The 26,780-nt window shown below is 43.7% G+C and overlaps 2 protein-coding genes across 2 annotated transcripts in view; one reads left to right on the forward strand and one right to left on the reverse strand.

Moving 5' to 3' along the window:
- The window catches only part of LOC309524879 (uncharacterized protein), a 52,845-nt gene extending 40,437 nt beyond the window's left edge, over positions 1-12,408 (reverse strand). Inside the window, exons 1-4 of the mRNA XM_082210041.1 lie at positions 12,300-12,408; positions 9,368-9,527; positions 6,854-6,945; positions 3,017-3,249 (exon numbers count right to left, since the gene is read on the reverse strand). Of these exons, the coding sequence (XP_082066167.1) occupies positions 3,017-3,249; positions 6,854-6,945; positions 9,368-9,527; positions 12,300-12,315 (501 nt within the window). The 5' untranslated portion in view covers positions 12,316-12,408. The remainder of the gene's footprint in view (positions 1-3,016; positions 3,250-6,853; positions 6,946-9,367; positions 9,528-12,299) is intronic.
- A 2,394-nt stretch (positions 12,409-14,802) lies between these two features.
- LOC309524986 (2-epi-5-epi-valiolone synthase-like) lies at positions 14,803-25,935 on the forward strand. The gene is made up of 5 exons (XM_082210275.1): positions 14,803-15,106; positions 18,098-18,731; positions 20,257-20,490; positions 22,303-22,555; positions 24,612-25,935. Exons 1-5 carry the CDS (start codon positions 14,940-14,942, stop codon positions 24,692-24,694), a joined length of 1,371 nt encoding a protein of 456 aa, XP_082066401.1. The 5' UTR covers positions 14,803-14,939; the 3' UTR covers positions 24,695-25,935.
- Positions 25,936-26,780: the final 845 nt, after the last annotated feature.

Here is a 26,780-nt window from a genome sequence, read left to right on the forward strand (position 1 = left end):
TGCAGCAAGACAACTGTGTGTTAATGATCCTAGAAAGAGATCTTGAACAAGCTGGCCAGAGCAGTCGCCTAAAATGGACAGGCCCATACAAGAGCTTCCAGGTGCTTCTTATTTTGGGGGCTGAGCAACAGAAGGAGAGAGAAGGCTCCTGCTCTTGGTTCCAGTCCTAGTGTGGCCATGGCAGGCAGTTCTCTTGAAGGAGTCTTCTATTTAAAGTGTTGCCTAGCCCAAGTCCAGTTTAAAGGTAAAGAACTCTAAGAGGCCTTTTGCAGTTGCCCCAAAACAGTTAGGACACCGCAGCAGGCTGAAGAGGCCACCTGCGTCACCTGTTCACAGGCCTTCCCACTATGGCGAGGAAATCGCAGGAGCTATTTCTAAATTTGCACATCTATGCAAATAAATTAGCATATACACAAAATTTATGCAAACTGTACCAATTTTTTTTGCGATGGGTAAGTGTCTGCCCTGGAGTTGCCTCAGTTTTGCTTTAATGTCCCAGGCCTCATTTGCCTCTATGTGATGAATTATTTTTCAGTCTTTTGGCTTTGTCATCTTAAACAACCCTCCCCTCCACACACACACACGCACACACAAACTGGCAAGGAACAAATCTGGCAAGCAGGCAGAACACATAAGGCACCTCCATATGGCACTTATTTGAGAAGATGGCTCTACACACACTCACTCTCTCTCTTCACTCTCTGAGAGCAACTCCATCCCTCATTCAGTATTGTAATCTTCTTGGCCCATCTAACCAGAGTGCTTACTGCAGCTCGTCTTCAGTCTGAAGAAGCCCTTTTCTCCCTTGAATGGGCGCACCTTCAGGCACCAGGAAACCTCTCTGCACTAGAGAGGATGTGCTTGCTCCAATGCATACAGATTAGTAAACCCTGTGTTTGCAGGAGTTTCAGTGCTTTAATGATCATGAATGAAAGCTAACCACAGATATGGGATAAACCAGAAAGGGGCAATAGGAGGACAGGGAATGTTGTCTCTAATGCTCCATCAATCTGATCCAATGCACAGCTACTAACAAGGAGATCCTATGAACATTCTGCTGAATTTCTACACGAAGAGGGTTGCCACCTGAAAGGATGTGGCTGCAGCCTCTCCCCGCTGCCCAACCACATGAAAGGTGGTTCAGATCCCAGCAAGGTCCACTATCACAAGACCTTCAAGAGCTCAGATGTAATCGATGTCCAAGGTGGAACCAATCACAACAAGAGCTCAAAAGTGGGCAAGAATATTTTCAGTTGATCAGTGTGTGTGTGTATGTGTGTGTGTGTGTGTGTGTGTGTGTGTGTGAGAGAGAGAGAGAGAGAGAGAGAGAGAGAGAGAGAGAGATTCCTGAATGCAATACAGTGGTACCTCGGGTTAAGTACTTAATTCGTTCCAGAGATCCGTTCTTAACCTGAAACTGTTCTTAACCTGAAGCACCACTTTAGCTACTGGGGCCTCCTGCTGCCGCCGCGCCGCCAGAGCACGATTTCTGTTCTCATCCTGAAGCAAAGTTCTTAACCTGAAGCACTATTTCTGGGTTAGTGGAGTCTGTAACCTGAAGCGTATGTAACCTGAAGTGTATGTAACCTGAGGTACCACTGTATGTTTGGTGGACAATGACCACCATGGGTAAGACATGTGGTTAAATATGTATTCCTCTTTTGGCATTTCCCGGTCTCTCTCTCTTCCCACCCTCCATCTTTGGGAGCCTCTGTTCCCTCATTCTGGATGTTCAGGGCTGAGAGAAAAGCAGCAGTGCTAAATGTGCTACAAAGAGTTGTGACTCTTTCCAACTTAACCCCACTTTGGAGGTATTGAAAACGTGCTGCCTTCTGGCCGTGTTTGACAATCTAGATCACTTAGCCTTTCGCAAGGGCTGTTTACAGCACGCCATCGGAAAATCAACCGCAGCGCTCTCCTTTAAAGGTTCCATTTTCATGTCTTCGCTCCCATCCAGGGCCCTTCTTTAATCTTCACACTGCATGTACTCTGCTTGCCTCTAGATATTTTTATTCACAGTCAGTTACACTGAATGAGCACTAGAGAGCAACAGCAATTCAATTAATTTCACACTCTTTGCAGGGAGCCAAAAGGATTTTTAAAACCTTGCACCATTGCAGGTGATCTGTAACGTTCTCTCCCCACACCCCCACACTGCTAAGTGTATCTGCCAAAATCATTGTATCGAGGTGTACATATTTATTTCCTGTTAAGCACACAGCGACAAAAGAGTCTGAGAAACTTGCAACCGTTTAACTGAGAACCAAAGGGAAGGCAGCAGAAATAATGCAAAAGAAGGCTGCAGTGAGGAAGAGCAGGAAGAGCATATAAGGAACTCAGTTAGCCCTAACTAAAGCCCAGCTGGGTAGTGAAATGTTGGGCCTTTTTCAAGCTGTATCGTTGACTGGGAGGCCTGATCTCTAGCAAGCCCACCAGAACAACTTTATATCCTCCTCCTGAACTCCTATATTTCTATATATGGTGATACTCAAGAGTTCAGATTTAAGGCAAGCAGCATGGGGAAATCTGAGGACTGGGGGGAAAGCAAATAGCACCCTTTTCCTTTCGACTCTCAAACCTCCCTCCCTGTGTAGCACAGATAGGTGACCTTTACAACCACAAAATGTGCATCTTTCTGATCCTAATTCTACTCCAGGTTAATATGAAGGTCAAGGTCTAGAAGGCCAATTTCCTCTTTCCTTCCCTGCATTTTATGTAAATCACCTGGAAGCTCATGAACAAGATGATTAATACATACATTTCCCCCCTCCCCTGCCCAGATAAGACCCTCAGTATTTTGCAGCAGTATTCTGCACCAGGCAACTTGTTAATTGCAAGGGTGGGGTAATCTCATGAGCCTAGTCTAATTTGTATGACCTTCGTTCATGGAGTCAATCTTCGGTGGGTCTAATGAAGCAGTAAGGGAATTTAGAATACAGGTGTATGTGAAGTTTTGCAATAATTAACAGTGTTTGTCACTTAGATTCAACAAACAGTTCTTAAAGCAAAACCGTACCTCCAAGGAGTCCATTATTGGTCCTATTTGTTCCCTCATTTTGTTGCCATGAGCTGAGAAATCAAAGGCCTCCTGGCTGGATTCTCCAAAATGGGGCTGTATGGCACATATGGTCATGCTGCTATCTTCTGGCACCAGTTCAGCCATAGCCAAAATGGATGGGACTTTTAGCCTTCCTATTATCAAAATCGTTTTGGCTCCTGTCATACGCACCAGCATCCTGTGAAGTTGCCCTGGGCAGAAAGGAAAACAGGATGCAAATACATCACATTTCTACCATTTTGATTTCACATACACGAGTACCACTGGCAATGTCCAAAGCATGAGACTTTTCTATTTATACAAACTGACTAGAAGCTGCCGGGGGGGGGGGGGGGGGAGCTGTGATTCTTAGATTGGCAATTTCCATGAAAACAAAACACTCTTCTAGCCCTTGCAGTGGAGGTCTTGGGGAATATTGTGGGATGTGTGCTTAGTATCTGAAAAAGGCTTTAAAATGGTTCAGGTCTGTGTAGGGCTTTCACAGATATTGTTTTGCGGTGAGCAACTTGTGACCTCTGTTGTAAATTTCTAATATTGGATTGTTTTGTTATGTTACATTTTGTCGTTGTGCTTCCGCAGCTTATAGAGACCCCAACATACCGTAAGTTATAAATTATGGTTCCCAGGGAGTTTTTTGTGGGGGAGAAGCCATGTCTGTTAAACTTGGTATTCCTGTCGATCTACAATGTAGCTGGGGCCAGAGTTTCACTCAAGACGTACTCAAATGGCAAGCAAAGGTACAAGAACATTTCAGAATTGGGACTATAACCACAAAGTGACAGCATCAACATGGAGCTTCAGGAAGTAACAGGCAATCATTTAAAATGTTAAAAGCCTTTTTGATAAATGCCAGCTAGCATTGTTCTAAAGCAGGGCCTGAACTGCTAAATATTTGAATATCAGCCCCTGTGAAAAAGGCTTCAAGATGTTTCACATATCATGTTCCTGGGACATGTTAAGTCGGTGGGGGGTTTGAGAATCACGAGATTACCTTGCATTTGCTCTTAAAGTCATTATCCCCAGACAGCAACATCATTTAAGAGATTTATCATCGCTGCTGCCCTTTGAACAATGTATTCCTGCTATACGTTTCCAGGGCACTTTGTTTCGATGATGTATTACTCAAAAGATGGCAACATCTGGGATGCACGAACCTGGCGATTTAGCGTAATAACTTCACAGAGGAGCAAAGGCACTGAGTGTTGAAATAATCTGAAATGGACCAGTATTCATCCCTGACAAATCATCCTCTATAAAAACACCCAGATTTTTGCAGGAATAAAAATTTGACTCCTCCTTCATTAATTTAATATCCTTACTGCCAGCAAAATAAGTAAAGATGGCTTGAGGGGGAAAGGCTGTTCACTCATATCAAATGCTTGGACTGTGCATTCTTCAGGAACGGAATAGGTTGCTACTGGTGTGATGGCAACAATGGGTTGGATCCAATGTTAATCCTACTCAGAGTAGACACATTAAAATTAATGGACACGAGTAACCTAGGCCCATTAAAACTTTGTTGTATACAACCCTATATCTCCACATCTTTATCTCCCATTTGCATGATTTTGAATTTATACATGGAAGCTTGTTGAAGCTTGTCTTCAGCCTGTGGGTGTGCACACCTATTATGTTTTATCTCTTTGTGGGGTACAAAAAAATTAGAGTACCTATGAACTGTAATAGATTGCAAGCCCTCCTCTGAGACTGCATACTTATAATTTTCAGCGTGTTGATGCAAATCATGGAAATATCTGTGGGAAAGTACCGGTACCTCTTTTCTAAAATGGAAGTATGACTGCTACTACGTAGAATGTGCAACCATTACAGGTTGTAGGATCTGTGGCGGAGCTACCTGCTCCGGCACCGGGAGCAGCGTACATCCAGGGGCGTGGCTGGCGTGCGTCCCAGAGGGTGTGGCGTGCCGCCCACGGGGGTGTGGCACGTGTCGGGCATGAGCGTGGCAAGCGGTGTGCATCCCAGGGCATGAGCGGCGAGCATCCCGGGGGCGGGGGCGGTTGTGATGTCACCCCCCCGTGATGGCACCTGGGGCAGACTGTTCCCCCCACCCCCACCTTCGTCTGCCAGGGTGTAGGATTGCCTCCTTTTGTGGCAAGGATAGGAAGGGAGGAGAAAGAGAACTGTGGACTCAATTGTACAAAAACTGTGGTTTCTGCTGTGTATGATCCATACAACTGACCACCTTCAAAACTGCTGTTTAGATGTTGCCATAAGCAGTACCCAGAATGCTCAGTTGGCAAGCGTGCTTTTCACCAGCTTTAGTTCACCATTTTTACGCTTTTTTTAAATAGAAACAAGTTAGTACAAGTAAGTCATGATTTGGTGACATCCACTAGACTAGACACTTTAGTAACACACTTTAGGCAGGGTGTGGCTTTCAATGGGACTACAGCTGCCAGGTGGCTAACTGTGCAAACCAAATGCTTCTTTTACATATGCTAGCTTCTAGTTGGTTTCTGGACCCAATTCAAAGTACAGTGGTACCTTGGGTTAAAAATGCTTCGGGTTACAAACGCTTCGGGTTATAAACTCCACTAACCCAGAAGTAGTATTCCGGGTTACAAACTTTGCCCCAGGATGAGAATGGAAATTGCATGCCAGTGGCGCGCCAGCAGTGGGAGGCCCCATTAGTGAAAGAGCGCCTCAGGTTAAGAACGGTTTCGGGCTAAGAACGGACCTCCGGAATGAATTAGGTTCATAACCCAAGGTACCACTGTACTGGTTTTCACAAAAAGTTTCAGACTAAAACTCCCATCACCCCCAGCCAGCCTGGGTGGGTGGGAATTATAGTCCCAAAAATCTGGAGGGCACCAACTTGGAGAAGGTTGTCATAAGTGGTCTAGGTCTGGGATACACTGAGGACCATTTTCTTCCAAGTGAACCTTCCCACACATTGAGATCTTTCTTAAATTCCCTGCTCCATTTATCCCATTTTTTATGAAGAGGCTAGGGCTTTCTCTATTGTGCTTTATTGATTCTGTTGTGTGTGCTTGATGTTGGTGTTGTGTTTATTTGTTTTAGTTTTTATTGTGTATTATAATGTGAAATGTTTTTTTTTCAGTATTAGCCAGCTAACTTATAGAATCCATAAAATGGAAAGGCAGGATATCAGTATTTTAACAAATGAATGAATGAATCAGGCAGGCAGGCAGGCAGTCAACATTCACAACATTCACTAGATGATGATGAAGAAGAGTTTGGATTTGATATCCCGCCTTTCACTCCCTTTAAGGAGTCTCAAAGCGGCTAACATTCTCCTTTCCCTTCCTCCCCCACAACAAACACTCTGTGAGGTGAGTGGGGCTCAGAGACTTCAGAGAAGCGTGACTGGCCCAAGGTCACCCAACAGCTGCATGTGGAGGAGCGGAGATGCGAACCCGGTTCCCCAGATTACGAGACTACCGCTCTTAACCACTACACCACACTGGCTCTCTAGATGTCTGCAACATTCCACAAGAAATAGTTGTTGCAGCCTATACACTACATGATATTGTAATAAATACAAACTACCCTGGCATAAAGCTAGTCTACTCTTGGGTATAAATAAATAGTGCAAAATTATAAAACATGTGATCACATATCTATGCTTGCAGGTATGCATCTCATGGTTCCTTGGTTCTACCCAGGATTTGGAAATCCATATATGCTTTGTGAGTAAACATATAGGATTAGATGAAGCCTTTGTTGAGGTATGCCAAATTTTACCTGCATGCAAAGCCTAAACTCCATCATCAATGTGCAAAACATAGTTATTTCATAATGCAAAAGACTCACCTTCTGCATAGTTTGAGAGCTGCTCTTCATTAGTCTTGACCTTCATTTCACTGAATTGGACATTCAAAAGGCAATCCTTGGATGATGTTGTCCTAATAAATGGAAAAAGAAGAAAAGGACCAACTCATTGGAAACAGATTTTTTTGTACCCCTTTCTAAGAAATCCTTAGGCTATGACCCTAGTGTTTAAAAAAATTCATTTGCTACCTCAATATATCTTGATGAACACAAGCTTAGCTTGCTTTAGATAAATTTGTGAAGGACAGATCTCTTCATGGATACTTCTGGTTTTCAGGTGCCAGGAGCAACTAATAGAACAGGTGTGAGGAACCTTTGAGTTTCCAGATGTTGCTGAACATCCATCATCCCTGGCCATTGCCTATGCTTGCAAGGGCTGGTGGGAGTTGTAGTTCAGCAACATCTGGAGGGCCAAAGACTTCCCACTCCTGTAATAGAAGATGACCATGATCTTCAAGTCCTACTTCTAGGTGGCTTCTCAGAGCCACCTAGTTTGCTGTTGTTGAGCAATAATACGTTGTTGCATAGAACTCTGGCCTGATCCAGCAAGGCACTGCTTATATGACTGTGGCCACCCATGTATAAGAATAGTCATTGTCCAGGCACAACAGACATCAGAATGATGAACCCCCAAAGAAACTGTAAGCTCTAGATCAGTGGTTTGTACATTTCGGTGGGATCACCCTGCTGAAGCAGAGCATTGAGGAACCATCTTGTGTAGTTGGTCGTTTTGGGCCACCTAATTGGCAATGCTTGACAATTTTACATGCATTTATTCCACACTGAGCTAGTGTGGTGTCATGGTTAGAGTGCCGGCCTGCATCCCTGACTAACCTAACTCATAGGGTTGTTGTGGGGAATAAATGAGGAGGGGAAGAACCATGCACACCACCTTGAGCACCTCAGAGAGAAAAGGCTGGGCATAAATGCAATCAATTAATCAATCAATGTAGATAATTAGTATCACTCTATGCAGCTGTTTTTTAAGGGGGTCGCAACATCAGCTGCAATGTTCGAATAGCCAAGCATTCCTCCTCCTTTCAAAGAAATGAGATCTCTCTCAGTGGAAGAAAGCAGAACCCCAGAAGGCTTAGGTATGAATACCTCCAGGCCAGCATTTGAAATAGACATCATCTGTTCCTGTTCTGCTCCCCACACAGTCTTCCATAATATAAGAAAAAATTCATAACCCATAACAGATATGCTCAGCTACTCCAAGACTGGAAGAGTAAGACATTTTGGGTAACCTCTTTGCTGCCCCTCGCCAGTGCTTGAACAACTTTAATAAGATAATGTATAGCTATTATCACCAGCAAGCGTTAGTCAGACAACTACCGACTATTATTTCAGCAACAGAACCAACACTCAGTTTTCCTATAACCTACAGACTGGAACAGTTTACACATTGGTAGCTCCTAAGAAATGAACAAACTTTTTTCTCTTCCCCCCATAGCAGAATATATGCTGATAAATGGGAACTACTTAGCAACCCAGGTATTATTGTTATAGCCGAGAAAGGAATAATGACAGTCCCAGTCAGGCTGCTGAATTAATGATACCTAAAATTAGCTTAATTAATTAGTTTAGTTACTAAAGCAATTTAGTTAGCAGATTAATTAATGCTCACAGAGTAAGTTATTTGAAGACCCAAGCTCTGGTGCATCTAAAAGCACAATCTTAGAAGTGTCTAAGTGTTTAATGGAAATTTATTCCCAAGATAAGGCTGAAATCCAAACCCCATGTATCTGGGAGTAAGCCTGATTCAATAGGTTACAATTGCAACCTGTGTAATATTGTAGCCTAAAATAATTGAATAACTGGAGTGGGCCCACATATACTGCGTATTTGTTTTGCATACTTTTTCAAAGTATGAAATAAGAGCCATGCTTCACCCATTAAGCTTTCTGATCTCCATCTTTTCCTGATCTCCATTGCTTGGCTTGAGAGGCACGTGAGTAACAATTTTACTTGCATGTCTTATTATTTGCATCGTTATATGATACGAGTTGGTTTAAGTTTGTCATTATGAGCTCCCCTAAATAATTCTTGCTTGAGCTGAGGAATATAACTGCCCTCTCAATGCTGCAATTTGGCATGGGAGGGGAGCTGTAATATCCAAAATAGTTTCTTTTGTTCCTTCAGACACAAACAGACATGTACACAAACACACCAGCCTTTTACTAGGGGTAGGTCAGAAGTGTCGCTCTCACCAAACTCTGATTCTTCTCTCGTTGCAAAACAATCCCAACAGAGACTATCAAGAAAACAGTTTCTAACAATTAGATTCCATGAAGAGAAATCACCTAACCATCATGGGCCATTAAGAAATATTAATTTTTTTCCAGATTTCCATCAAAACATTTGTGATAATCCCACTCATGGCAGTAAGAGAGCCAACACATAACAATAGACTGAACTATACATTCACAATGTAGAGAAGGTAGCACAAGATAATTTGACGCACTTTCTGTCACAGCCAGATGATAAATGTGTTACCTGTTAGAACTTGCCTCTCTTGTCAGGTAAAGGTCCAAGCCTCCTGCTGCATCAAGAGCTTTCTGCAGGTAACATCCTAGCTCTTCAGGAATTCCAGAGCGACCATGTGCTATCTCTCTCGCTTTCTTGAGGTTCTCAACTATAGACCCAATGGATAATTCTAAAACAAAAGACGGAAGGCAAGAGGTTTTGAAATGAAATTCTGTGAGACATCTCCATTGCTCAGGCACCTACGGGTGATGGTGATGAAGACGAAAAACTTGGTGTGATTTTTGAAGGAAAAAATAGATTTGTAGAAAGGAGTTGGCAAAATAATATAGGTTTACCTATTGCAGATTGACATTTTCTAAGTTTCAGTTTAAAAAAAGAAAGAAGAACGGGGACAAAAGTGTTTCCTTTAAAATCAGTGATTTACATAATTTACCTACAAAAGCACAGCTAATTGCTAACCGTGCCTTGCTGCCCATGAATTATGGCCCTGGCATCTGTAGTTTTATAACCCAACTCCACCCTTATGGGTTATAACACCAAATGCAGGTCTCTAACATGGTGTGGGAATGATGACTGTCAAGCATCATGCTTGACTGCATAATAAGATCAGAAGTGAACATGGCATTTATATATTCAATATGGCATTCATAATGGATATTACACGTGCAGAAGTCAATAGGGCACCACATCCTAACACTAGGCAACAACGATGCGTTTCTTTATGCAAGCCCATAAACATGAGCCACTGAGGCATCCCCAGACAACGTGTTCAAATGGGACCTTATCTAGACAAGAATTTATGCAAACATTTGTTAATATATCTATTAACAAGCCCTGAAAGTTCCATTATCAGGTGCATTCAGTTGTTTTGAGAGGGGAGATCATGTCTAGCTTGTTTCAGAAGACAGCTCTTTTGCAATAACTAGGAGCATCTTGGAAGTAGGAAGCTATTATTCAAACAAGAGTGACACAATCATGCAATAAACGTTAGCAATTCAGATTTCTGACAGTACATGGAATATAAAGCATGAATGTATAATATTTATACGCCCAGAGCAATGAAGACTAGAGGACATTCTAAGAGAAAACAATGTTTTATTACAAATCTTTTAGGCGGCAATGTTTTATCAGCAATCTTTGTCACAAAGTCATATTTCCCCAACATGAAATATTTCTTGCAAAAAACCCCAAGGTGCATTTATTTTTAGTATTAAAGGTAAAGGACCCCTGACAGTTAAGTCCACTCGCAAATGACTCTGGGGTTGCGGCGCTCATCTCACTTTACTGGCCAAAGGAGCCGACGTTTGTCCACAGACAATTTTTCTGGGTCATGTGGCCAGCATGACTAAGCCACTTCCGGCGAAACCAGAGCAGTGCATGGAAATGCCGTTTACCTTCCCACCGGAGTGGTACCTATTTACTGTTGTTAGCCGCTCTGAGCCCGCCTTCGGCTGGGGAGGGTGGGATATAAAGAAATTATTATTATTATTATTATTATTATTATTATTATTATTATTATTATTATTATTATTTACTTGCACTGGTGGGATGTGGGTGGCGCTGAGCCTAGGGCCACAGAGCCTAGGGCTTGCCGAGCGGAAGGTCGGTGGTTCGAATCCCCGTGACGGGGTGAGCTCCCGTTGTTCGGTCCCAGCTCCTGCCCACCTAGCAGTTCGAAAGCATGAAGTGCAAGTAGATAAATAGGTACCGCTCCGGCAGAAAGGTAAACGCCGTTTCCGTGCGCTGCTCTGGTACGCCAGAAGCGGCTTAGTTATGCTGGCCACATGACCCGGAAGCTGTACGCCGGCTCCCTCGGCCAATAAAGCAAGATGAGCGCTGCAACCCCAGAGTCGTCCGCGACTGGATCTAATGGTCAGGGGTACCTTTACCTTTACTTGCACTGGTATGCTTTCGAACTGTTAGGTTGGCAGGAGCTGAGACAAAACAACGGGAGCTCACCCCATGGCAGGGATTTGAACCGCCAACCTTCTGATCAGCAAGCCCAAGAGGCTCAGTGGCCACAGCGCCACCAGCATCCCTATTAACAAGGTATTAAGGATAGGCAAATGTGGGTCAGGTCAGCCTCATGCCCCCCTGCCCGCCCCCTGAAGGTCTCAGTAATACAGACTTGGGCTGCTGCTTCATCCACAACCAAATTGTGGATGACTGATGTTTTATTATGGGATGACCTAGTGTTCAGGATCAGCACACACATGTCCCACATACAATGGTCTATTGATGTTCTAATTTCTAATTTCTTTTTTTTATTTTCCCTTGCTTTAAACTTTTTATGATTTATTGTCTGGTTTTATGTTTTCATGTAGTTGTAAATTGCTGTGATACCTTTTTATGATAAAGTGGAATTTGGATAAATAAAACACAATTAGGAAGGCTAACATAAGAGCCTAAATCTTGTTGGGTGGGAGAAGGACCAGAAAAGGGCAATAGCTTCCAAATGTCTAAAGCCCCTCTCCTTACATAACTAGTCTTACCTCCAATATCATACATCCCTCTAGAAGCCTCAATGAACCAAGAATTACTTTTTTCCCTTTTGATCACCCAGGTACTTGTCAGGCCCTGCCCTTACCTAAAACAACCAACAACGAGATCAAAGTCTGTGACTGCAAATAACGGTTAAAAGACGGACTAATAACACTGTTGAAAATCATGCCCAGAGAAAAGGCACCATTACCAATACACTCATCTCCTCCCAGTCCACAACTCCATCCTTTCCCACCGCTCCTGGACAGAGAAACAAACCAAAACAAAACAACAAGGGTTCAAATAAAATAAACAGTTTAACCAACTTAACGTGTCACAACAAAATGTCTTCTCCTGCCCCCTTTCGTGATGCAGACTCAGTTTTGAGGTTGAAAGACACCTCTCAAAAAGGAAAAAAAAAAGTGAAACACAAGGAAGTTGCTCAGAAGTAAAGGGTTACCTGCAAAGTGTGGCATTGTGGTACCCTTCACCCAGGCTTCTGGAGATGTTGCGGCTGATTGTACGAGTTTTGCAGAGCTGGGGAGGGGTGCATATCTTTTTGTCCACGTGACGGGCAGGGCCAATTATGCCAGCACGTTGGAGCCTGTGGGCCCTCTTACAGAACGACTTGGCTGAGGTGCAAGATCAGCAAGACTTTCTGCCGCCCTGGGGCATTTTCAAAATTTGCTCTTTGGCTAAGGAGTATAAGGACTTCTGACAGTATCACACGGCAGCAGCGGCAGCAGCACATGTGCTTTGTTTGCTTTATATAAGCTGATATAAGTCGGTCTTGGAGAGGGGGCTCTCGTCGAACAAGATGTGTGCCTGGAATCTGAGGGAGGGGCCAGCAGGTGCACTGAATGCAAAATGAGACCATTATACTGGGCGTCGTGAGGCAGGACATGCAGATTAATTACAGCTGGAAACTGATGGGTTGCTTGTAAGATTCTCGGGGGCTGCAAGAGACTGGCCAGAGATAGTAGTAGTCACAACAAAGCTTTGATCTGACCTAGTGCAATGTCAGTGCTTTTGCTTTTGTCTTACGAATGCTGAGAACTTTGGATCCTACACATGCATTACCTTTATAAAGATGGTAACTGCTCCACATGTGATTTAAAAGGAAACAAGAAAGCATGGGTTTTATAAGGTGTACAGGGTTCGCTCAACAAGTTGCTAGCTTGTTATATGTTGGAAACCACCCAGGGTGGCTGGGGCAAACCAGTCAAATGGGTGGGGTACAAATATTATTATTAATATTATTATTATTATTATTATTATTATTATTATTATTATTATTATTATTGTTGTTGTTGTTGTTGTTGTTGTTGTTGTTGTTGTTGTTGTTGTTGTTGTTGTTTCATTTGGGGTGTGCCTTGAAAAGCCCACAGAGCTGAAAGAGGAAGTGACAAAGAGTGCCACTCTTTGGACTTCCTCCTTTCACTCAGTGCTATTTTTCTAGAAAAAGAGCTGCTGGAACTCACCACGAACGCTTCCCTTTTCTCTTATAATGGCAATGGCGCCCACCTGAGAGGTGCTGGAAGTGAGTTGCAGCATGTTCTGGCTGAAAAAAAAGGCCTGCTTCCACTCTGTGTATTGTTCAGAGGAAGGGGCAAAGATAACCACCCTCACCATTTCATGATAAAGGGGACTATGAGTGGGGTTCAAGGGAAGTCCTCAAGGGCAGCAGTCCACCCAAGGTACCACACTGGCAACCCCAGGGCTTTGGGAAGGTGGCGCATCTTGGCCCATGTTCTGTGTCTGTGGAAATATATTGCATACTTGTATAGGAGAGAGAAATCATGCAGGAGCCCTGAAGAAGAAGAAGAAGAAGAAGAGTTTGGATTTGATATCCCGCTTTATCACTACCCTAAGGAGTCTCAAAACGGCTAACAATCTCCTTTCCCTTCCTCCCCCACAACAAACACTCTGTGAGGTGAGTGGGGCTGAGAGACCTCAAAGAAGTGTGTCTAGCCCAAGGTCACCCAGCAGCTGCATGTGGAGGAGCGGAAACACAAACCCGGTTCACCAGATTACGAGTCTACCGCTCTTAACCACTACACCACACTGGCTGATCACTCATAACTCTAGATTAGAATGGAAGACTGAATATTTTAAAAGCACACTTTGTTTTTTGAGATGCTTTGGACTAGAAGACAACGTGGCATCAGCAGCTATGTGACAGTATAACATAGTGGATAGTGCTGCAATTTGGATGGGAAGACCTGCCCTCAAATCACTGCTTAGACATGACCTTGCATGACCTTGAGGCAATTAGTTTCAGCCATGTTTATTTCATTGGGCTGTTACATCAATAAAATGAGGTGGGGGAGGCAGAGGTGTATTACTCTGGGCTGCACTAAGGACAAGTGAGCTACAAATGTGACAGAGATGAGGAGAAAACAGAGATTGAGAATTGTCTTGAAGATGGTCTCATGCATTTATTTTATGTACTGCATTTACAAACAGCTTCATATTTTTTAAAAAAAATTCTCTAGAAGTGCACAACATAAAACAAATGATATGCTTAAAAAACACAACATAAAACCAACAAAACAGGAGCACAGAAGCCCATAAAAACAAATATAAAACACACAATTCAGCAGGGCCTTAGTATCCAGTTCTAACAATATTATGTGGCTCTATCTCAAATACCATCAAGGCTTACATAAAGTTGTGTTATAATCAAAAGGGTCAGGAAGTTGAGATAAATTCCTGGAATCCTCCTTTTTATGGCATAGAAATGATTCAACATTAATCACTGCCGTTTCGTTGCAGGGCCTCCTGTTAGAAGTTAAGTGCACTCTAATTGTACTTTTTGATCATTATAAAACTATTGAGTTATACAACCCTAGGCTCTGCATTTTCATTGTACGTGTGTGTATGCACACGTGAGCACGCAGGTCCGGGTGATGTGACCACCCCTCTTTCATGTGTAGAGATTAAGTAATGATAGTTTTGTAATTCCCCCCCCCAGCCCAACCTTTTCACTCCACCAGGTGAGGAACACCTCCCATTCCAAACAATGGTCCCCGTGGAGCTTTTATAAGCAAACAGCAAGTCCCCCTCTTACCAGACACCTCTTGAACTAGACATTGCAACCATGCCACAGTCCAAAGAGATCTTCTTGGCTGATACAAAATCTGGAACACAGGGTTCCAAGCAAACAGACTTCCAGCTAGTGCGGGTCAAAAATACTTGGTGCCGAATCAAGAAAGATGAAACCATTCATGATGCTGAGAATGAGATCGTGGTCTCCCAGGCTAAAATGTAAGTAGATGAGGTTACTAATAATAATAATTTTATTATTTATACCCTGCCCATCTGACTGGCTTTCCCCAGATACTCTGGGCAGCTTCCAGCAAAATATAAAAACATAATAAAACGTCAAGCATTTTATTTGTACAAAACTCTGTGATGTGAAGCAACAGAGACACTGTTCCTCTTATTTGGGTTAAGTAATCATTCATGGTCTCTGGAATGGTAAATCATGGAGGTATTAGATGTTGATGCCTAGATTATTTGTTCTCAAATATTGTCCTGACGAGTGTCATTGCTAAGCTTTCAAATTTAATATCAATATTGACATGCAGCCCAATCCTAGGCATGTTTACTCAGAAGGAAGTCTCCCTGTGGTCATTGGGGCTTATTTCAATGTAAGTATTGTACTGGGCTTTCTTCTTGTTGATATTTATATATATATATATATATATATTGTATTTGCAAATTTAACAAGGAAAAGGATAAAAGATAAAATATAATTAATTAAAGGAGAGAGAGAAATGGAAAGAAACAAAAATATGCAAACAATGCTGATAATATGGGTAGATTGTCACCAGCTCACACTGCGGATACATTGGCCTTCAGCACACAAATATTAAAATTAAACATACATTATAAGCCCTCCATGTGTCCGAGTCGGTATCCACGCACTATTGATGCCTATATGTAATATGCTTTAATTTAGCCAAGGTGGTAAGGTTCTCAGACAACTGTGTAATAAGTGGTAGCTATTTATCCTTCGAGGCTTAGAGTACATAGGTCTCTTAGCCATCCAAGTATGGCTGAAGTTGGAGACAAGCTTTTGAATTCAACAGGGTTGAAGCAGCCTGTGGTCAGATCTGCAGCCCAGTCAGAATAAGAAACAAACCAGTTTCAGTTGAGCATAAGTACTGAGGCACAAAAAAAAGGAGACTGCAGTGGCATGACTTAATGACGTTGCCTCTCTCATTGTTGTGCTGAAGCTTTCTCTAATGCTTGGAAAGTCTTTTGAGCTAAAATGGAATTTGATTGGGGTTGGGAATTGAACAGAGAAGGGATTTTCGATAGCAGACATTTCCAAATTCACAGACACGGGTAATGAACTCCAGAGATGGGGGAAAACAAATACAGTGATACTAAAAACCATCAGCTTGATCAAAAAGCATAATGCATTTGTCATAAACTTCAAGTGAAGTTTGCATCCTGCAGCAACATTAAAGGGGAAAAAGTCACAGATGGGTGAATGTCTGACAAGTTTCCCCCTAAGGACAAACGTTGCTTTCTGTGCAGGAAAGTCATCTCTCCAGTTAATTAACCTTTGAGTGTAGGACAATTTCCTTCTTCTTGCAACAGAACACATTTGTGACCATTAAATATTAACCATGTTGTATTACTTCACATATTGCAGATTTCCACAATATTTGCAGTTGTGTAAAGATCATAATCATCTTTGTAGAATCAAGATGAATTTTGGTGTAGACCATCAACGGTTACAGATTTTTAGGCTGCATTTTACAAAGGTAGAAACACACTTCGGTTCCTGTTCATTCCGAGCCACTGTGGAGCTGGCAAGTTCTAGCAGTGCAATGACTCTGATAACCTTGCCAGCAACAGTGTGAGTGAACTACAGACATTCTTTGACTGTTGCACAGAATTTATGACAGAAATAATGTGTTTGATTCCCCTCGTCCCCTGCCAACTTGCAATTTTATCCTTACAACAACCTTGCGAGGTAAGGTAGTCTGAGAGGTGGTGACCGGCTCACAACCACTCAGTGAATTTTTCACTGCTGGGTTCTTAGGCTTTTCTCCACTTCCAAGTCTGACACACTAACCACTACACTGCACCTAATCAGGCCCACCAGGCCTCCCCAGTTGGTCTTGTGACATGGTTTAGCCCAAACCAAGCTCACCTGTCCATCGTCTGACAACACACAGCATCAGGAGCAAGGCAGGAAAAAACTGAGACACTAAATTCAAAAGAAAACAAGTCATTCCTTCCAGCTGCTGCTTGACTTCAGCCTTTTTAAAAGTTGGCACCTTCTTTTGTTGCCCTGCATAGCGACAGAAAAAGACATCGAGTTCAGAAAGTGCTACATTTGAACTGAAAAGTAAAAAATAATAATTAAGATCACACTGAGGCCCCATCAGCGGCACACATTTAAGGCAGACCACTTTAAACAAACATGGCTTCCCCCAAAGAATGTGGGGGAAACTCTTGCTTGCTAAGGGTGCTGAGAATTATTAAGTAGCCCTCATTCCTCTCACAGAGTTACGATTCCCCAGAGTTCCCTGGGAAGAGGGATTGATTGTTAAACCACTGAGAACTGTAGCTCTGTGAGGGGAATGGTGGTGGGGTTCCTTCTTACAATTTGTGGCTGTGGTAAATCAGGTATTTCTTTTCACGGTAGCTAGAGGTTACCATTTTGTTCTCCTCAGCATACCCCTGTGAATGATGTTACCTCCTCTGTACATGATTTTGTACACCCCACGGAGAACCCAAGGCTTTAGAAAAACCCACAGGCTTTAGAAAAGCCACAGAAAGAATTAGCAGAGGAGAGAACAAAATACAGAAGACTGAAGAGATATCTAAGAGAGCTTATTGGGGGAAATGGCAACCCCTCATTTGTTCATCCCCCCTCCCAAAAAGAAGTGCCTCTGTCCTTTAGAAGGACACCACATCTAGATGTTTCATAATGCTAGGTGCATTCCAAGGGAGAGAAAATGGCAGCCAGAAGAGGGTCCTCTCTACCAGGAAGAGCTCCAAGGTGACATTGAGAGGGCAGTGAGAATAGCTTTTCAAAAAGATTAAAAGGAAATGATGATGCTGTCACTGAAGATAAGAGTGGGTCTGATTTTCAGCAGGGTCTCCATCAAATGGACTCTGCATTTCACGTGCAAATGTGAGAGTGAAAACTGTGGAGGGCATTTTGGCTCAGCCATAGACAAAACTAATGTATATTCCATACTACTCACCCCCCACCCTCATAATTCCCAACAGATCTGAAACTGTCTCAGATGGAGAGATATCCTGGACAGTGGAAGCACCTATCTACCTTTGCTATAAGGTGGTGGAAACACGCGGTCTTCTGGATCCCTCCAACAAGACATTGCTGTACGGGCACATCAGAGATCCAAAGGAACTGGAGAGAGCCCTTCACAACAAAGAGGCCCAGAGGCGTTTCATTGTAATTGATAAGACGGTCGATGACTTGTATGGCACCGCAGTCAGAGAATATTTTGAAGCAAACTTGGTTCAGTATAAAATCCTTTCCCTGACCACCACAGAAGAGACCAAATCCATGGATTTGGTGCTTGATATCTTGCAGGAAGTGCAAATCTTTGGCATCGACAGGCGCGCTGAGCCTATTATAGCAATTGGAGGAGGGGCTTGCCTGGATATTGTGGGGCTGGCAGCCTCGCTTTACAGGAGGCGCACCCCTTACATTCGGGTCCCCACCACCCTCCTGTCCTACGTGGATGCCAGTGTTGGAGCAAAGAATGGCGTCAATTTCCTTCAGTGCAAAAACAAGCTCGGGAGCTACGTTCCTCCTGTTGCCACTTTCCTTGACAGAGCCTTCCTCAAAACAGTCCCCCGCCAGCACATCTCCAATGGACTTGGGGAAATTTTAAAGGTATGATGGTTTTGCTGCATGGACTCCTTCCTCACTTTCACCAACTGCTTCCACACACTCTCTGCTCCTTGCAAGCTCATTTCCACAGATGCTCCCTGTTTATTTATTTCTCTCACAGTGATTTTTGCTATGTGGCTCTTCAAGAGGAAACTGGAAGGACAGGCCTCTTTCATTTATTGTTTCTGCATCTCTCTGAGACTCCTAAAGTGGTACTTACAACACCTGTTACCCCTTCCTGTGCACATCCCTCTACACATGGAAACGAGTAGTCCCATGGAGCTGCCTTATGCTGACTGGTTATCTCTTTAGCCCAAAAGAGGGTAACAGGAGGGGTGCTCACCTGACCTCCCATCATGCACATTGCTGCTGCTTTCCAGGAGGTATACAAGGTAGGGAGAGGCAGCAGTGAGGTTAGTGTGGTGCAAACACACCAGCAGAAACACCAGGTTGACTCCCCCAGTGTGTTTGCACTGCAACAACTTCCCCACTGTCTTTTCACTCCTCCTCTACCTCCCAGTAAGCAGCACTGATACAGGTGACAGGAAGACCGGTGAGTGTCTCCACCCCATCAACTACTTGGCAATAGCAATCCAAGGCTTCAGGTTTGGGTTTTTCCCAGCCTTCTTACCTGGGCTTCTTTGCCTGGGCATGCCAGGGATTAAATTTAGAACCTTAAGCATGCCAACTATGCACTGTACCACTTAGCTATGGCACAAGTCTTCCTGATCTTGTCCTCCCCAATTCTTGCATATCCAGAGTCACTCTCAATGCCGCTACCTTGCTATTATATCCTATTCCCTGTACAGTGGTACCTCTGGTTAAGTACTTAATCCATTCCAGAGGTCCGTACTTAACCTGAAACTGTTCTTAACGATTTCTGTTCTCATCCTGAAGCAAAGTTCTTAACCTGAAGCACTATTTCTGGGTTAGCGGAGTCTGTAACCTGAAGCGTATGTAACCTGAAGCGTATGTAACCCAAGGTACCACTGTATTGGAAACATCTTCTCCCTTCTTGTATTCATTGCTTATCTTTTACATATTCAGAGTCTCCCCACAAAACCCACTCCATTCACTTTCCTGGATCACTGCATGCAACTGTTACACAGAGAGACCATTTCCCTTCCTTCCTCTATCTGTACCTTTGTTGTTTCTTAATCAAACTCTGTCCAATGTCTTAGCATTTGTTTCATATATCCTATTCACAATAGCTTTCACTGCATGCACACCTGTCTTCTCTTGTGGCTCATGTACCACATCTATTATGTGGTCTTTTTGGGTGAAACATCTACAGGACAAAGCTGTTGCTTCCTTTTCCCCTGTGACTGAGTTTCACTCCCAAAATATCAACTTCGTGTGCATGCTAAAGCCGCTCAAATTGCCTATGATCATCTCTGAGATCTACTCAGTCTCTTGTTTTATGTGTACAGTGTGAGGTCCATGCTTTCAAAGCAAGCCTCTTCCTGGCATTATTGTGCAACCCTCATTCAGTCCACTGCAAACCCTTCTTTCTTTCATTCTGTTCAAGATGGCACTAATGAAACACAAGGGCCTGTTTGACTTGCTGAAAAGTCATGGGAAATTCTTACTGGATACCAAGTTCCAGTCACACAGCAGCTTAGCTGACCATGGTGACGCAGCACTGAAGACGACCAGAATTGCCATAGAAACCATGCTGGAAGAGCTTGCCCCAAATCTGTGGGAAGATGATCTGAACAGGCTGGTGGATTTTGGCCACCTTATAAGCCCAGAACTGGAAATGGTGAGGAGGAGATAGCATATTTATTGTTGAACAACATTTCTATCCCATCTTTCCACCCAATGGGCTTACAATAATAATATCTTAATTGCATGCTTCCGCATTTTCAGCTTGTGACATATCACTACTTGTACCCAGAAGTGTGTGATGATATTGGGTGGAATTTAGTGTCACAAACTATTATGATTGTTCTGTAAGCGCACGGATTTCTGCTTGCCAGGTGAAAAGATCCCCCCTTGCCTCCCCGGTGCACTATTTTGGGGGTTCTCCTGAGCCCCCTCCGGGAGAAGAAGAAGAAGAAGAGTTTGGATTTGATATCCCGCCTTTCACTCCCCTTCAGGAGTCTCAAAGCGGCTAACATTCTCCTTTCCCTTCCTCCCCCACAACAAACACTCTGTGAGGTGAGTGGGGCTGAGAGACTTCACAGAAGTGTGACTGGCCCAAGGTCACCCAGCAGCTGCATGTGGAGGAGCGGAGACGCGAACCCGGTTACCCAGATTACGTGACTACCGCTCTTAACCACTACACCACACTGGCTCTGGGAGCTAGTTGTGGGGGCACAAGGGGAGGGGAGGGGGCAGAGCCGAAGTCCTAGCTCTAGCTCCCGCTAGTGCAACTATTTAGCTGAACCCAACCCTTTGCTTTTATATAACCCAAAATTAAGCAGGAAGCACTCTTCACATGATACTCACATGTACAAATGAATTATTGTTATTGTTGTATTATTATTATTTTTATTATTTTTATTAACAACTTATACACCACCCATCTGACTGGGTTGCCCCAGCCACTCTGGGCTGCTTTCAGCATAATAAAACCACAGTACAATGTCAAACATTAAAAACTTCCCAATGCAGGGCTTCAAGGGTCTGTTTGACATCTGATGGGAGCCACAGCCCCACGTCCCCCACAGATGCAATCATCATGTGAGGTGTTTGACAGGGGGCTGGGTTAGCATTTCCTGCCTTCTCCCTTAATATCACAAACATTGGTTTCCTTGGGAAGGAGGTTTATGATATTTTGACATGTTTGGGCTCATATACAAATGTACAGATTGAGCATAGGTGGAGACACAGGTTAAACACACCAATAGGCAAGTCCACTGTTCCCACATCAAATCTCCAGAGAGATGAAACATAGCCCTCCAACATTGCTAGCTTACAGAGTCCAAACTCAACTCTTGGAGTCACCTTCTCCAGATCACAACTGCATTTTTTTGTTCGCCACTCTCTAGCTTGCCATGTCCCCCTGGCAAGGGGAGGGAATATGAGTGAGTCTTATTCTCTGGCCATTTCCTCTCCTCCTTGAGACATTACATATCTAGCAATGTTGCCTCTGAGTTATCAAAGAACTATTGCAATCCTTCTGGCCTCATGAAACCTCTCCTGTCTAAATTCCCAATCTCACAACAATATTGGTATGTTATAAAGGTAAAGGTATCGTTGACCATTAGGTCCAGTCGCAGACGACTCTGGGGTTGCTCTATAGGCCAAGGGAGCCCGTGTTTGTCTGCAGACAGCTTTCGGGTCATGTGGCCAGCATGACTAAGCCGCTTCTGGCAAACCAGAGCAGCGCACGGAAACGCCGTTTACCTTGCCACCGGAGCGGTACTTATTTATCAACTTGCACTTTGACGTGCTTTTGAACTGCTAGGTGGGCAGGAGCTGGGACCGAACAATGGGAGCTCACCCCATTGCGGGGATTCGAACCCCCGACCTTCTGATCGGCAAGCCCTAGGCTCTGTGGTTTACACCAGAGCGCCATCTGCGTATATGCTATACAATATAATAAATGCTTGTGTGTCCTTCATTTCAGAGAGTTTTACCAACGCTGATGCATGGAGAAGCTGTGAATATTGATATGGCTTTCATGACTTACCTGTCCCACGTGAAGGGATTTTTGAGTGACAGTGAGAAGGCTCACATCATTCAGTGCATGGTCGCTTTGGAGCTCCCAGTGTGGCACAAGAAATGCACATGGCATCTTATCAAAAAGGCCTTGACGGAAAGATTGAAGCACAGTGCTGGGCACATGAGAATGCCTCTTCCAACTGGACTAGGAACAGCAGGTGCGTCATTGCTGGGGTCATCCGCTTTAAGGGCAAGTTGAGAATGGTGTTGTGCTTCTTTCTAAAACACAATATTGTTTGTATTTCATTCTGAAGTCTAGACCATCCTAAAGGCTCAGGATGTGGAGCAACAGAGTGAAAAGCAATATGTAAAATAGATGATAGATGATAGATAGATAGATAGATAGATAGATAGATAGATAGATAGATAGATAGATAGATGATAGATAGATGATAGAGCACAATGGGGTGAGCTCCTGTTGCTCTGTCCCAGCTCCTGCCTACCTAGCAGTTCCAAAGCACACCAGTGCAAGTAGATAAATAGGTACCGCTGTGGTGGGAAGGTAAATGGAGTTTCTGTGCGCTCTGGTTTCCGTTACGGTGTTCCGTTGTGCCAGAAGCAGTTTAGTCATGCTGGCCACATGATCCAGAATGCTGTCTGTGGACAAACGTCAGCTCCCTCGGCCTGAAAGCGAGATGAGCGCTGCAACCCCATAGTTTGCCTTTGACTGGACTTAATCGTCCAGGGGTCCTTTACCTCCCCCCTTTTTTTAGATAGATAGAGTAGATGTCTCACTGTTATCTTCCATCCAGGATGTGCCTGGGTCAACGTGGAGAATGTGTGGGCCCAGTACCACCCACACATGCCCAATGAGGGAGGAAAGCCCCCGCCCCCAAAGAAGCCCTCTCAAACCTGGAGCCAGCCCTGCTCACAAGGAACTTTTCGATGCTCTGCACAATGAGTTCATTCATACATTTAGCAGATATATGAATAAGCTCTTGCCAGACCTTTTCTCCTGGAACTCTGGTTGTAGTCTTGAAACCACTCACTCCAGAGCAGTTCCAACAGAGTTCTAATCTTGGTTCTTATTTGACACTGGCAGTGTTTGTGGGAAGAGGGAAATAGTGGGGTGGGGAGAAACCTCTGCACCTGAAATCTCAACCATTGCAGGCCCACAAAAGGGATGTAGGATAATACATTAGCATGCCTGCCACACAATTTGCAGTTCCATGCTTATAGTTTTAATTGGGTTTCCCTTTTAATTACAACCTTTTAATAAACTATGACAAAGCATTTCCTTCAGATATTATACAACCACCAGAATTATTATACAACCTCCAAGATGTAATTAAACAGGCAACTTCAAGTAATTGCATTAGGGTTGACTAATTCCCTTTGTAAAGCTTAGCGGGTATCAAAAGCATTCAAGCAGCATGTGTAATTCCCATTACAAAACCAGACTTAGGCTCCAACCCTGCTCACACTTACTTGGGATTAAGGCAACCAAGTCTGGAAAGACTAAGATTCTGATAGTGGGCAATCTGAAAGAGCCAGGAAGAACAGCTGACAGAAAATGCTTTCTTCATCTAAGACAGGGAGAGGAGTCTGTGGCTCTCTAGGTCCCAACTCCCATTAGCCTCGGCCAGAATGGCCAATGATCAGGGATGATGGAGTTGTAGACAAGGAGGACCACAGGTTCCCCATGCCTGTTCAAAGATGTACAAGCACTGCAGATGGTTGCGAGTCTCTTGCCATCAAGTGATAGCACCCAACCCTGAGGCCACCTTAGCTCTACTTAGGTACCATGTCACGAGCACAAAGCAAGAACTCAGAGCATTTACAAAGAAGATGTAAACAGGACAAGTCTATCTGCAGACTGCCCATCAAGTCACATGCATAGCTCTCTGGTTTTTTGAAAGGAAATAAGCATTCAGAAGACATTTAACCACAGTGGGCAATACTGAGGAGAGTCCAAGGATCACCAGTGAATCCATGGGCAGAACACAAAATGCACACATAGCCAAGCAGCACTCAAGGAAGTGAACAAACCTAGCTGCAGACCATGGATTAAATAATGATATATATCGTATGGTTAATTAAGCATTCACAAAACGTTTACTCAAGGCAAAAATGCACACACTCAAAACGCAAATATAGAACTTAAGCACAACAAAACAACTGCTCAATTTTCCAGAAACAAAAAGAAACTAGATAACTGGACAAATCTTAGTTTGGCACTATTTTGGATTACTGATTGGAACTTTTGCTTTCCAGATATATTCAACGACATCAGCGAGGAAACCCTGGAGAGGGCTTACATTCTCTGGACCAGTGAATGCAAAAACATCTCTGCATAAGCATGAATACAATGGAAGCAGATGAAAACAATAAATTACCACCAGAGCAACAGGCAAATTGGGAATTCAGATAAACAGCCAATGGGCACTTTTGAAGGACCAACCATTTGGCAAAATCCCAATACCTGTCTACATGAAGAATGGCAAACAACATGAATCCAGAATGAAATACCACCAGCCACTCCTTGTTCCTCCTTCTCCAAGATGGCTCTTAGGACTAGTCCTTATACTATCTCTGTAGTATGGTTGGTTGTAGTCCCCATCTGATCAGGTTAAATGGGGAGACTTCCTGAGAGAAGCAATGCCAATACAGTGGTACCTTGGGTTACAAACACTTCGGGTTACAAACTCCGCTAACCTGGAAGGAGTACCTTGGGTTGAGAACTTTGCCCCAGGATGAGAACGGAAATCGCGCGGCAGCAGCAGGAGGCCCCATTAGCGAAAGCACGCCTCAGGTTAAGAATGGTTTCGGGTTAAGAATGGACCTCTGAAACGACTTAAGTTCGTAACCCGAGGTACCACTGTAGCATGGAAAGAACCATGTCATCTACCTGCCTCAGATAGTCTTCCTCCCATATGACAGAATTGGCAAAAAAAATCTCTACTCACTGAATACTGCTTGGGCCACTCCCAAACTTTCACAACAAACCATCAACTGAAGAACTAATTAGTTAAATAATGTTTTTAGATTAGCAATGTAGACTCCATCTTTTCTTTTCGTTTATAGTTTCGTTTATAGTTTTTTGCTGTCTTTCTTCCAATTTTTGTTCCACACCTCGCAGTCTATCTCAGAGTTATTATGTGAACTGCTATTCAGTTCAACCCAATTCACCATGCAAGTCTTCACAAGCAAAAGTTTGACATCTAACAGGCGGCTTGTCAACTTGGGAGTGCAGATTTGCCCTGAGGAATGCGATTAATCTGATTTTGTAGCAAGGAAGCATTTCCATTTCGAGGCATTTTTTGTGTGTTTTCCTGTAACTGGTGATTTGTGTAGAAGATGCGTACAGACCGCCCGCCCCCCCCCTGCATCGATAGCTTATGCGCTTCAAAGTAAAGAGAGCAAGCAGCCTGGGTGATGTTTGTGGCACTTTTTCTGATGAGCTTCTTTTAACATGCTGAGATACGAGAGTCAGGTGGCTGATTGTATGCATTTTCCCCCCTCCACGAATGCTGCTTCTTATGTGCATTGTACTGTATTGTATTTTGTAGCTTTCATTAAATCTCCAAAGGTTGTCTGAGGTTTAAGGAGTTCATTTGACAAACTCGTCTGAGAGTATTAAGGAAGCAAACTTATCTTATTACTCCTGTTACAGATAGGTAGCCGTGTTGGTCTGCCATAGTCAAAATAAAAAAATTCCTTCCAGTAGCACCTGAAAGACCAACTAAGTTAGTTCTTGGTATGAGCTTTCGTGTGCATGCACACTTCTTCAGATACACTGAAACAGAAGTTGCCAGATCCTTCTATATAGTGAGAAGGTGGGGAGGGGTATTACTCAGAAGGGTGGTGGGAATGGGAGATTGGCAGATAGCTGAGATGAGCCTGTTGACGACTCTTAACGACTGCAATAGGTCTTACAGGAAAAGACAAGGGGTGAGAAGGTGAAAAATGGCTTAGTCATGTATAATGACTACTAGGTGCTACTGGAAGGAATTTTTTTATTCTTATTACTCCTGTTAACCTTTCAGCCTGAAATGCTACTGAGATTTGAGATTCTACCTTTCTCTGGAGGAAAGGAGAGGAGATGGGGAGGTTCAACCAACTCTGCCATAAATCTGAAGTAGTTCAGCAGGGTTGGAGGGGGGCTGCTCCTTTCTTGGCTTGAAATCTAAGCCAGCAGATAGGGGCAGCTTCACTCTTCTCCTGCTAGAATGCTGAAGTGATCCCATGGGGAGAGAGGGGGTGCAGGAAGGATGGTGTGAAGTCTTCCTAATAGCACAGAGAGGGGGAACAGAGCCCAGGGACAAGGCAAAGTGGATAATTCATGACTAAGAGATAAGGAGGAGAAGGGGACGACAGAGGACGAGATGGCTGAACAGTGTTCTCGAAGCTTCTAAAATGAGTTTGACCAAACAGCGGGAGGCA

The sequence above is a fragment of the Podarcis vaucheri genome (assembly GCF_965113315.1).
Source record: "Podarcis vaucheri genome assembly, chromosome: 2".
NCBI lineage: Eukaryota > Metazoa > Chordata > Lepidosauria > Squamata > Lacertidae > Podarcis > Podarcis vaucheri.